Source organism: Saccostrea echinata, unplaced genomic scaffold (assembly GCF_033153115.1).
Source record: "Saccostrea echinata isolate AGI-Se365-2 ecotype Australia unplaced genomic scaffold, CSIRO_AGI_Sech_v1 ptg000013l, whole genome shotgun sequence".
NCBI lineage: Eukaryota > Metazoa > Mollusca > Bivalvia > Ostreida > Ostreidae > Saccostrea > Saccostrea echinata.
Window position 1 is genome coordinate 1,822,761 of NW_026889762.1, and position 12,382 is coordinate 1,835,142.

Consider the following 12,382-nt stretch of genomic DNA (forward strand, 5'->3'; position numbering starts at 1 on the left):
TCAGAACTCCTTAGTGTGTAGTGTAAGTAGGGGTTTAAGGCTTAACTATGTTAATCTTCTTGATTAGACACTGCGTTAATTAAGCGTATTAGTTTTTTTCTTTTTTCTTTTTTTTTTTTTTTTTTGAAAGGTATTTTTACAGTACCTTTTTTCGTATGTTTTTCATTTCCAAGTACATGTACCTATATGTATACTGCTGACCGATGCTTTTCATGCGGCACGTGAATTATATATACTAAGTACATGGGTGACCGCGATGGACAAAGTAATTTCTTAGTATTGTATTGTCTTACATTGAAAACATTATATTTGACTTGTCACAAGGAAAACTATTTGATAGTTTGCTTTGCAGGCTGCATTTTGCTGGAGATTGAAGATCAGTTTTATTTCAAAGGAAAATAAAAATATTTGTTTTTGTTTTTGTTTTTTGTGTGTAAAACACAACCGTAGCAAATGTCAGTGTAATGCTTTGTTTAACAATTGAATAGACAACACATTTTCCTATCCAAGGATTTCTGTAAATGCTTGGATCAAGCCCATTTATGTGAACTATATAAACGTTTATATGAAGCCTATTTATTACCGCTAGGGTTAACATCCGGGACTTAAACTCATCGTGATGTTCTTTTGTCAACAGGCGTTCCAGGTTGTTATGCTATAGTAGAACATGTAGAGTGCATACTACGTGCAATGTGCATCTAATTGTAATACACAACTGCTTTGCAATGGACTTTGATGATATTTTGAAGAAAATCGGAGAGTTTGGCCCTTATCAAAAGCGAACGTTAGCTTTGTTAAGCATAACATGGATTATTATCAGCCCCGTTATGATATATTCTGTCTTCGGGGTCGCGACCCCAGACCACAGGTTAGATCTATCATTATTATCAATATTATTATTATTTTTAAGAAATCGTTCAATATTATGTCATGTTCTAATTTTTTTAATTTACCAGTTCGAAAAAAATGGGATGGACAACCAGAGAGCTACAGTGCCACCCATTGAAATAGTGTATATTTATTGCGCACAACAAAGTGCGTTGTTTCTCGATTTATTTCAGAATCTCCGTATTTTTAATCTGCCATCTGTAAATATTACAAACCAAGTGTTCCTAACATATTTGTATACTATTTCCACAACAAAATATTCCCCATAACCTATGTTAATAGCACTCCTGGTTCTGAAATTGAGACCATCGGAAATTGTGCTTCTTTATACTGCCATTTTGGGTGGAAAGACAATTCGGTCCAACACGTTTCGTGCAGATGTCAACTATTAGAGGAATTTTTTGATATCGATCTTTTATGTAGATCTAGTTATGGAAAGAATTTGAAGAAATGAATCCAGGACTGAGCGTGACTTTCTGTGCGCAATAATTGTTTTTTTTTTTCTATTGGTGGCTCTGTAGCTCTCCCGTCTGTCAATATTTTTTTCCGGAGAGCTACAGTTCTCAGCTAGTCTTTACTCCCACTCGGTAAATTCGACATTTAGAACACGACACGACACTTAGAAGCTGTTGTTTACATTTGCAAATATTTTTCTTAGATGAACCTATTGAAGTGAAAATATGTTCAATATTCTGCATGAACTTATTAGGGGGTCAGAGGTCATGGCGTGACTGAATCACATAACGAGATGATATCTTGTCTACATATTTCTGTTACCAGCTGGTTACGGTGACACAGGTTTCGGAACTTCTAAGCCGTTAAAGCGATGAAAAAGATAAAATTATTGAAACATATATAATTGTTTTTTTCGTTCAACAAATGATCATTAGATCTCTCTTTGGTGTGAAGAATGCTTTTAATTAGCCTAAAATCACGCTTACTTTTTCAACCCGAAATTTTTTTGAAGGTATGTAAACTGAAGACGATACCACCGCTTTTGACTTCATATACTCGTATAAAGAACTCATACAATAATAGTAAGATTATTCTCAGTAACGATCATTGGTTTTTTTTTCATAATAAACAGATATTTCCTGAACTGGACTGCGGAACATCAATGTAAGTATTCAAATGATGGAGCGAGGCGAACTCTCAAGACCAAACAGCTTCTAGGTCATTGCGCGTCACAACATAGCAATACGGCGGGCCGTTCGTGTAATAAATGCAGTTCTATTCAGAATTTCGTCTCAAATGTAAATAGTAATAGTAATATAAAAATTTATATAGCGCTCTATCAATTTGAGTCCTCTAAAGCGCTTTACAATTAAAATATATAAAAAGAGACAATGTTTAAAATACATAAAAAAGACATGTGAATAAAATGTACATGTAAGCCATATTTATATTAAGAAATCACAAATTAAAAGCTAGTTTGAAAAGATGTGTTTTCAGATCCTTTTTAAAACTGGGCAATGAAATACATTCTCTAAGTTTAAAAGGCAGAGAGTTCCAGAGACTCGATGCGGCCTTGTCTTAACGACGGTCTCCGTATGTTTTCGTGCGTGTCCGAGGTACTTGGAGAAGATGCGAGGATTCTGAACGTAGTGATCGTGGCGGGTTATAAACAGTCATGATGTCTCTCATGTAGACTGGAGATAGGCTACGAAGGGTTTTGAAAGTGTGTAGAAGGATTTTATATTGGATCCTGTATTGAACTGGGAGCCAGTGAAGATAGATCAAAGTTGGAGTAATTTGGTCTGATCTTTTAGAATTAGTTTTGATTAGTTTTACGTGATTAGTTTTGCGGCTGTGTTTTGCACTCTCTGAAGTTTGGCGATGTGTTGAGAATGAACACCATATAGCAATGCATTGCCGTAATCTAGTTTAGATATAACTAAGGAATTCACTAGAGCTTTACATGCTTCGTCACTGATAAACGGACGGATGCGGCCAATTTTGCGAATGTTCATGTATGCAGAACGCGAAATTGAGATACATTGCTTTTCCATGGAGAGGGTTTTGTCAAAGAATACACCTAAATTTTTGACAAAAGATGCATCACTAACGATACAATCACCAATCCTAACTCAAGACTCTTCATATTTTTAAGTCTATGTTTCTGTGCAAAGACTATGAGTTCAGTTTTATCTTCGTTGAGTTTGAGAAGGTTGGCACTCATCCATCTACGTATGTCTGATAAACAGCATGAGTGTCTTTGGGACATATCGGTCCAATTATCACTTGGTTCAACAATGATGTATATCTGGGTGTCGTCGGCGTATATATGGTTCGTCATTTTATGACGTTTGCAGACTTCGCTGAGGGGTTTAGAGAATAGACAATAGAGTCTCGGACCCAATACCGAGCCTTGGGGTACACCGAATTTTAGAGAACAAGCGTCAGACAACGATGAAATAAATAAAAGTGATAAACAACAATGTTAAAAAGTTCACTGGGAAATGAACTTGGTTGGTACGTGATAAAATCTTCTGAGAACCCCTTCGAGCTTCACAGGATTTGATCACGTGACCAACCAAGTTCATTTCCCAGAGAACTTTTTAATATTGTTGTTTATTTCTTAATTAACCGTGTAACAATTTAGCATTGACTAATAAGATTTTCAAAGATTTTTGACTGCGTGTTCAAAGCTTTAAAGTGTGTTGATAAAATAGCTTTTTAATAAGTTCTCCTTATTCTGATGAATAGATCGGAGCTACTGAATGAAGGAAATTTTTGGATCTGTTTTATTGACTTCAGTTTACCGTATAGCGGGAATCTTTAGCGGGATACTAACTTTGGCTTCTTTTATAGTAACACGCTAAAATTGTAATCGCTAAATTTGTACCCTTGCGTATATTGTATACAAGAAAAATAACTTTGATCTGTCTGTTATTAAACAATATATCTTTCATCTGGTAACGGTATTTACTCAAACTTTTGCGTAAATCGGTATTCAAACGTGTATTAAACTTACTAAAAACTCATCTAAAAGATGAACTTCCCTCTTTTGCAATGTCACGGAACTCTGTTACTGCCAAAAAAGTTCTGCCAAAATTAAGGACATACTTTTGAGCAAGCAAAACGCAAAATTTCACCTGCTAAAGAAACCCGCTATACTGTATATGCTATTTATAGTTTTAAATATTTCTATTTTATCGGCTTATACAAAATGAAAAGTACTGTTATACCTTTAAAAATTGTTTCCTATATAAATCTATGCTTTAAAAAGTCTAACATTTTCCATGTTTTTCTGAGCCGTCCAAAAAAAAATCAATAGTGGACACTGAGTGAAATATTGGATCTGTCGATGAGATAATGGACTGCTATGACGTTTTTTACGTCACTCTACGTGATCAGCTTTATTTTATCAATTATCGCAAACATGGAAGCCAGCGCAAGATATGTCAAAATTACAAGTAAAACGTATAACAAAACATTTAAATTGACTGTGTTCTCAGGCAAAATTTGATTTATTTACAGGTGTGGAATTCCTGATTTTGATAATGATACCTATAGAGTTCAAAACAGTCAACACCAGGAATTAATACAGAAATATATTCCTATTGGTCCAGATGGTTTATACGATAAATGTCACATGTATCGATTCAACCAATCGACACGTTCGGTTTTAAATGACAGTGGAACTTTGGAAGAATGTTCTTCTTGGGTATTCGACAAAACTCTCTTTGATGAAACGATTGTCACAAAGGTATACGTATATACGAGATTAAATCCAAAATCAATATCACTACATCTTAAAGCTGACGATACACGACATCTATCTGCACAATGGAATGAATATGGAAATGAACTTTGAACTAGTTCAAATAATAAAACAATTAAATTGAATAAGATACCAGTAAAGATTATTAAGAAACATGGAAATTAAGATTTAGTATATAATTTGTGGATGAATTGAGAAAGAGTGCCAAAAAGTAACGTCATAAACATGATGGTTAAGTTTTTCACGTGCGGCGATTATGTATTTTATATTTTGAGAATTATTTATGTATATACGTATATTATGCAAAAGTTCAAATGAATACGTATGTTAGTTTATCATTTTTGTTGATGGCTTCCTATTACTAAAGCTTTTATAGGACTAGTAACATTACTATTGGATCTAACTTCGTAATATCTTTTTTCCTTTTTATTTTCAATTCAGATTGTATATTATTAAATGTATAATTTTCTAATACATCATATCAAAGATGTATTCAGGCCCCTCAAAAATACAAAGACCTTTTAAATTTCAGATGAATCTTGTCTGTAAGGAGAAGTATAAGGCTTCTCTAAGTAAAACGATCTTTTTTGGAGGAGTTTTGGTAGGATCGTTTTTGTTTGGACTGCTATCGGATGTGTAAGTTAATTGTTCATAGAAATATTGTTTGTTATTTCATTCAAATAGTGAACATTTTTAATATAGTAAACACAATAGCTAACGATGGAAGACTTTTATTCTGTATATAGTATTTCAATCCGCACACTTGCGACGAAGGCGAAAGGGGTGAAAAATTTTCCTGACTATACAGTGCATAGCACAGAGAATATGGATGGATGACAAATATTTATGAAGAGCCATATCAACCATTTATTCATAAAATTAGATTTTACATCAGCAAAAACGTTCAGGATAGTGTTTTTATTGAGGGGGCACAAGCATATAGTAGATGTGTTTTCTATAGTATTCTATATATCGGCAAAATTATTGGGGGGCACGCCCCACCCCCACCCCCGTGCCCCCGGTTCCTACGGCCATGATACTTGCACACCAATACAAGAGAAATCAATGCGCGAATTTCAATCTTTTTCCTTTATTGCAGTAGAGCCATTTAATTTATGTCTTTGAATCGTTTACAGGCTTGGACGACGATTTGCTCTTTTAATCGCACTTTTAATAGTATTCGCTTCAAATATGGCGATGGCATGGGCAGGTAACTTTGCAACCTTCGTCATTTTGTATATGTGCGCTGGAGCTGGTGTCGTGGGAATATTTATGACGTCTTATGTTCTTGGTAAGATAGTCTAATTGGCACAACATTCCATTAAAAATTTTATTGATTATTCACATGTATGTATTGGAGCTGCAACTGGGCAACTACGAAGTTCCTCATTTTAATTAGTTATATCATAGATGTGTAATTAAAAAAGGCGTTAATTAAGACTTTTCAGATGTTTCTCTTTAGAACTGTAATAAGATAACACAAAGAAGATTTCTGAACGTTCATGGTTTTTTATAGCTGCAGAACTGTAGCTCTCTGGCTGCAGGCGGGGGACCGAATATAATACAAGAAATACCTAAGCTTGTGATTAAAAAGTGCCTCCGTAAATCGAAGGTTTTTGCAATGCTTGGATCTGTAGCTCTCTGGTTTTCTCAACCAGAGAGCTACAGTTCTGCAGCTAAGTTTTTACTGCACTTTGAATGTCGTGGGTCAAAAAATGACATGGACTGTATTTTACAGGTATGGAATGGGTTGGCTTTTCTAAGAGAATATTTGCTGGGTGTGTTGTTCCTTTGATTGGGCCACTGGGAGAAATGTATCTTATTCTAATATCGTATCTAACACGTACCTGGCATTGGATGGCTATTTTCAGCGCTATTCCTTTTGGTTTATACATTATACTCTGGTGGTAGGAATTTGGATTAGTATTATTTACAGTGGAGCATCGTTAATCCGGACGCCAATAATTCAAAAGCTTTACTTTCCGGACAAAATTTGTGGGGAACAATTTATATTTAGATATACACATGTACCAAGTGTGTTTCAGTAATACGGACTCTTCTTTAATCCGGACAATTTGCTCGGTACATAAGCGTCTGGATTAACGCGGCTCGGCTCTTTATTAAAAGCTTGAAGATCTAATGATTTAATTATTTTATCTTGACCCTCTTTATTTTTTAATAAGGAAGCGTATCATATGTAACATGCAAATTTATCTGACACAAGAATTGCTTTTTGTCAGTGTTTATTTTATTTTTATTTATTTATTTTTTTTTTTTTGGATAAATGTACCCCTTTTTACAAATCGAGATGAATTTTCCCATTGGACTCCAACAGGAAAACTGTTTAGCCGATATAAAGAAAAATATGTACATTTTTTCATTAATAAGCATAAATTAAGATCAGTGGACCTCGATATCTATTGTAAAAGTTCTTGTTGAAATGCTAGATTTTTTAAGAAGCTCTGAACACTGCACACTGAAGAGTTTTAATTACATGATATGCAGTTGTAGGATCTGCCCTTTGAAATAAGATGGAATAAAAGAAATCTAAAATAAATGATAAAATTTGAAATAGAGTAAAGTAATGTTAACATTATACAAGTCCAAGATAATTAATTGAATACATTATTTGCATGTATTTTTTTTTTCCAAAATAAGTAAACAACAGTAATTTGTGTTCATGAACACTTCACTGTCTAACCATTTCCCTGTGGTAATATTGCAGATACACTATATTGAAAATAAACTAGCTAAACTCAGTATGTACACATTTATATGATACACAAAGAAAAATCATTTTTCATCAGTGTTTAGAACTTCCATAATTTACCGTCAAGCTAAACAGTAGAAAGTAATAAATAAAATATCATAATCTTGGTACTTGAAAATCATTAAAAATTTTAATGGTACTTTCTTAACCGCACACGAGTCAGAGTCTCGTGTCCTGTACAAAAAAAAATGACATTTCTTATGCAAAGTTTGTATGACAATTAAAATAGTCATATTGCAGATTTTATTTTAAAAAATGAAATTTGTCAGAAAGGACACTTCGATGAGCAGCTAGAAGTTAACATAATCTTAACTTCTTTCCAAATTTTTCAACAATATACCTGTACATGTAACCATACAAAGAAGTACATTTAACTGAAGGTTCATTCCCGAATCTCCACGATGGTTGTGTGGAAAGAACAGGAAAAAAGACGCCGCCATTCTGTTGAAGAAGGCAGCAGAATGGAACCATACAGAGTTTTCTCCAGAGATTTTGGACAATATTGCCCCCAAGGAGAAGGAGGCAGGCAAAGTGTGGCTGTTGTTTTCTGACAGGAAGCTCGGACTAAGGACAGCTATTATCTTCTACAACTGGTAAGTAATGGTACGAGATTAAGCTCAATTGATATTATAATACATGTAATATCAGGTAATTAAATTCTCATTTCACATCTTGATTTTATACAGATATTTTAAATGTTAATAATGACGTTTGCTTCATACCTTTTAATATGCAACAAAGTAAAATATGTCAGAATATATCATTCGGATATTTTTCTTAAGTACATGTATGTTATTTTGCATTTATTTGTCAACACAACGTACATTTCTCTTCTGCTAAAAAATATAAATAGAAAATGTTCTACTTGATTCAGAAGTTAATTTGGAATAAGTTCACATTTATGATTTTCCGAAGGTTGGCGGTTTGCATGGTATTTTATGGACTGGACCTGAATACTGCTATGCTCTATGGGAACTTCTACATAAATTTTCTTATATTTGTGCTGTTGGAGTTTACTGGGAATATACTCCCTTTGTTCACCATCAATAGATTTGGTAGAAAGAGAAGTTATGTATTCTACACTACTGTCGGTGGTCTGTCGTGCTTGAGTACAATATTAACAGTGAACTATTTGGGAAAGGGTAAGACGCATTCTGAAACAGGCCACTGTGATAATAATTTTTTTGCGTTTTTATATATAAAGCATTACTTTTTAAAAAAAAAATGACAGGAAGATTGTTTTCTACTTTTTCCAGTGAACTATTTTTTGCACGAGGTAAAAGTAAACAAATTTTATTAATCTTTGAAATAATTGAATTTGCAGACCTACAGATACTAACCACTGTTCTTGCTATGATTGGGATGCTGTTCAACACAGCCGGATTTGCCACGCTCTACATTTTCTCAGCGGAGATATTTCCGACTGTTGTCCGTAACGTTGGGATGGGAACCAGTTCTAGCTGGGCCCGTGTTGGCGCAATGATTTCTCCTTTCATAGCAGAAACGGTAATACTATGCATGTTATTGCATATATTTCTATAGCGATGAAGATGCTAAACAAATAAATTTTCAATATATATGGAGAAAATAAAAGATGAACAAAATATATATTTTAATCGGAAATGTTGTCCTTTTACTTAAAATCTAACAATCAAATACGAAATGATATCGTCAGATATACTAATATGAAATCAGGAAAGATAAATTGCGCATGTGCAAACATTTAGATGATTTGTAATACAATGCAGCGTCACCTGGTTTATGGATCCACTGGAGTCGCTATACCATTGGTCATCTTTGGCGGAGCTTGTCTTATTGGTGCCGGACTTAGCTTATTTGTCCCGGACACTCGAAATAAAATGATGCCAGAAACCATTGAAGATGGGAAGAACTTCACTATGTAGGGTTACAAAGTTTACTGTTTCAATTCAAACTAAGAAAGAATTTCAAGATTTGTATACTGGTTTTGAATATACTTTTTCAGGAAAATCGTACTGGGGAAGAAGAAAAACATGCAAGACAATGAGGAAAATGCCACAACTAATTTTTAACAAATAAAAATAAGCAGTTTTTTTAACATTTACAATCATGTAAATGATTGCGTTCAAATCCTGTAACAATACAGTGGTAAGCAGAGGTACCGTTGATTATATTTTCAAAGGGAAAAGACTTAAATCTTTTCCAATCATCAAGTAACAGAAAAAGAATCGAGATATCTGAAAAGCAGTTCTGCAATTTCATATCATTGTGAATACAATGTCCTTATCCACTTCAGAAGCCTAATAAATTGAAGAATAATTAAACTGTGTCATAATATACTCATTTTAAAGCAGAGTTCAATTTGGTTTTTTCTTCAACAATGCTTTAATTGAAATAGCTTTAAGTATTTGACGACACATAAATCATTTCTAACAATATCTGTTTACTTGACACACGACGAGAAATAACAGACACAAAGCATAAAATGATAAAACAAATGACAATTTACTTGAAAATATTTGACAAGCTGAAAAAGGGGAGATTGTCCAAAGTAAAAAATATCCTATCTCATTGGATGAAGGGGATTCCATCTTTCGACAATATTTTTTTAATATATTAAAATGGTAGGATTCGACCATACAACAACTAGATATATAAACGTGAAGGGCCATCTGGCTTTTCAATGAATATTTACAAAATAATTAACAGTAATAGGTTAGGTTCGGGGAAAAAAGTGGGGGTAGCCCCCGTCCCGATGCTACGTGCCTGAGTTAACTGTTGTCATGATTCATCATAGATGAATTGGTCTTGGACTACTCATTTCTCATATCCAAAGTCAAAAGAAAACACACATTCAAAATACATTCAAAAACAAACATCCACATTGTCTCGTAAAATGGACTTAAACAGACGCTAAAATTTATGGCATTATGTTATAATGAGGTTTACCTTTTTTGGAATTGACGGTACAAGTTTTGTATGTAATTGTAATGTGTGTCTGAATGTTTGTCAACACATGGTGGTACCTCGTTCCAGGTCGGAGGAATTTTAGATATTTCAAATCCGACTCAGTCGTTGATTTTGATGGCCTTGATGCCATTTCCGCTTAAATTCAGTAGCTAACAATCCGAACCCGATAAAGAAGCGTATTGTCTTCTTTAAAACTTAAGTTATAAGTTGGAAAATGCCGTGCTCCAATCTCCCAACCTGCCAAAAGTTTAGGATCAAGTAACCCCTTTTTGATGGCACCACATCTGGAATTTTGATGGAATTCTTAATTTTAGGGGTCAATTTTTACATTATATGATGCAAAGGATTTTATGTGTTTTGATGTTTTTTTTCTAATTTTTTTCTTCAGTTATGATTGATGTGTATTTTATGTTTTTCGTCATTTACGTACACTTGAATAAATGACTTTTTTCATTTAAAAACTACTGTTATTTTTGTTCTTACTCCCTCAGAAAATTTTGCTCAGTTGACTTGGCTTCCTACTTATAAAAATAACAAAAGAACATATCTATCTATTTTTATATTGATATAACTTTCTACAAATGGTCCGACACTAATCAGAGTTGTGCATGCCCAGATCATGAAAATGCAGACCTGGTTTCAAATAATATGCATAGTTCACCCAGAACCGGCGGTTGCTTTCGCTTATCATTGCATTCATCGATGAATATCTCCTTCAACTCTCTACACGAGACGTATTCATTATTTATAAAAGTTTATGTTATAAGATTTAAAAAAAGTCTTTCAGCATTGTGAACTCTTGTCTTTTACGGCAGTAGCTGTTCAAATGGCTCTTCCATCACTATCATGAAAAAGGTAGATAGCGATTTGTGATCGATCTTTAAATAATCACTTATATACAATATAGATCTGTAAACAGGGTATATAACACGGACCCCCGGAAATCCCCGAGGTGGGATCAGGTCAGAGACATTTGTTTTATAAAACGGTCACCCCCTACTTTTTCTTTCTTCCAGCTAACTTAGGTACCTTACTCAATTTCAATCACTCCTAACTTCAAACTCATATTTTTTTTTCAATTTATCAATCATTAACATACTTCAACAAGACATAGCTCGCTTGTCGAGACTTTTTTCTTTACCAATTAATCGTTCAGAGTTCTACTTCGAACCTTTTTATTGTTAACTACTCGATTATTCCTTGAAAATTATCTCGCAACATTTTAAAAATTTTCAGAGGATACATGTACATCTGTACATCAACTTCTGGGTAGGGTTATAGTGTACATGTTGTGTACGATAAAACCAGACACTTCAGAATGAAAAATTTGAGAAACTTCAGCATCCTTTTAATATCAACTTCAGAGCAGGGACCTATATACTAACGTTAGTATATAGGTCCCTGCTTCAGAGTGCTCGTGTGTAGAATCAGTGTGATTTTTAACAAAGTCATTTTTTATGACGAATCACATGGTATTAAAATTTCCGAGTTCTATTTTCATCGAAGAAGCACTGAAAGAAAATGTAGAAATTTTGAAATATAAATCAAAATACTGGAAGAAATTGTTTTGCAATAATATTACACGTCTGAAAAATTCTGCATCTACCGGTAGTCAGTTCCAGTCGTGTTTTTGAACGTTGCCATAAGAAGAGAACTTGAGGAAATATCACAATAATTATTTTATACCATAAAATTATGTCCATTATTCATTTCTTGTTCCCCCATCCGTTTATAATTTATCAGTTCATAAAACGTATATATCATGCAATGAGTTTTACAGATTTTACAAGACATTTTTTTTTCGATCGTTGCACATTTTTGAAAAATGTCTTTATCAACGAGTGCCTTGAAGCTTTAGCATAATTTCGTTGTTATTTATTCTAATAAAGTATCACGTGAACACAAACACCGAATTTGCAAGATCAAGTCAACAGCAAGAAATGTCAAAAGGTATCCTGCTCAGAGTAAATATTTACTTACAATTAATTATAGGTATTGCAGGCACCAAGCAGTTCCAAAACCTTATGTCATATTTCTGGCTGGACTGTAAT

General features: G+C 33.7%; 1 protein-coding gene across 1 annotated transcript; it reads left to right on the top strand.

Moving 5' to 3' along the window:
* Positions 1-676: 676 nt before the first annotated feature.
* LOC133186433 (organic cation transporter protein-like) lies at positions 677-9,701 on the top strand. Its single transcript, XM_061321686.1, has 10 exons — positions 677-868; positions 4,369-4,597; positions 5,145-5,248; positions 5,749-5,903; positions 6,351-6,519; positions 7,763-7,975; positions 8,298-8,524; positions 8,707-8,888; positions 9,131-9,282; positions 9,367-9,701. Exons 1-10 carry the CDS (start codon positions 726-728, stop codon positions 9,431-9,433), a joined length of 1,641 nt encoding a protein of 546 aa, XP_061177670.1. The 5' UTR covers positions 677-725; the 3' UTR covers positions 9,434-9,701.
* The last annotated feature ends 2,681 nt before the right edge of the window (positions 9,702-12,382 follow it).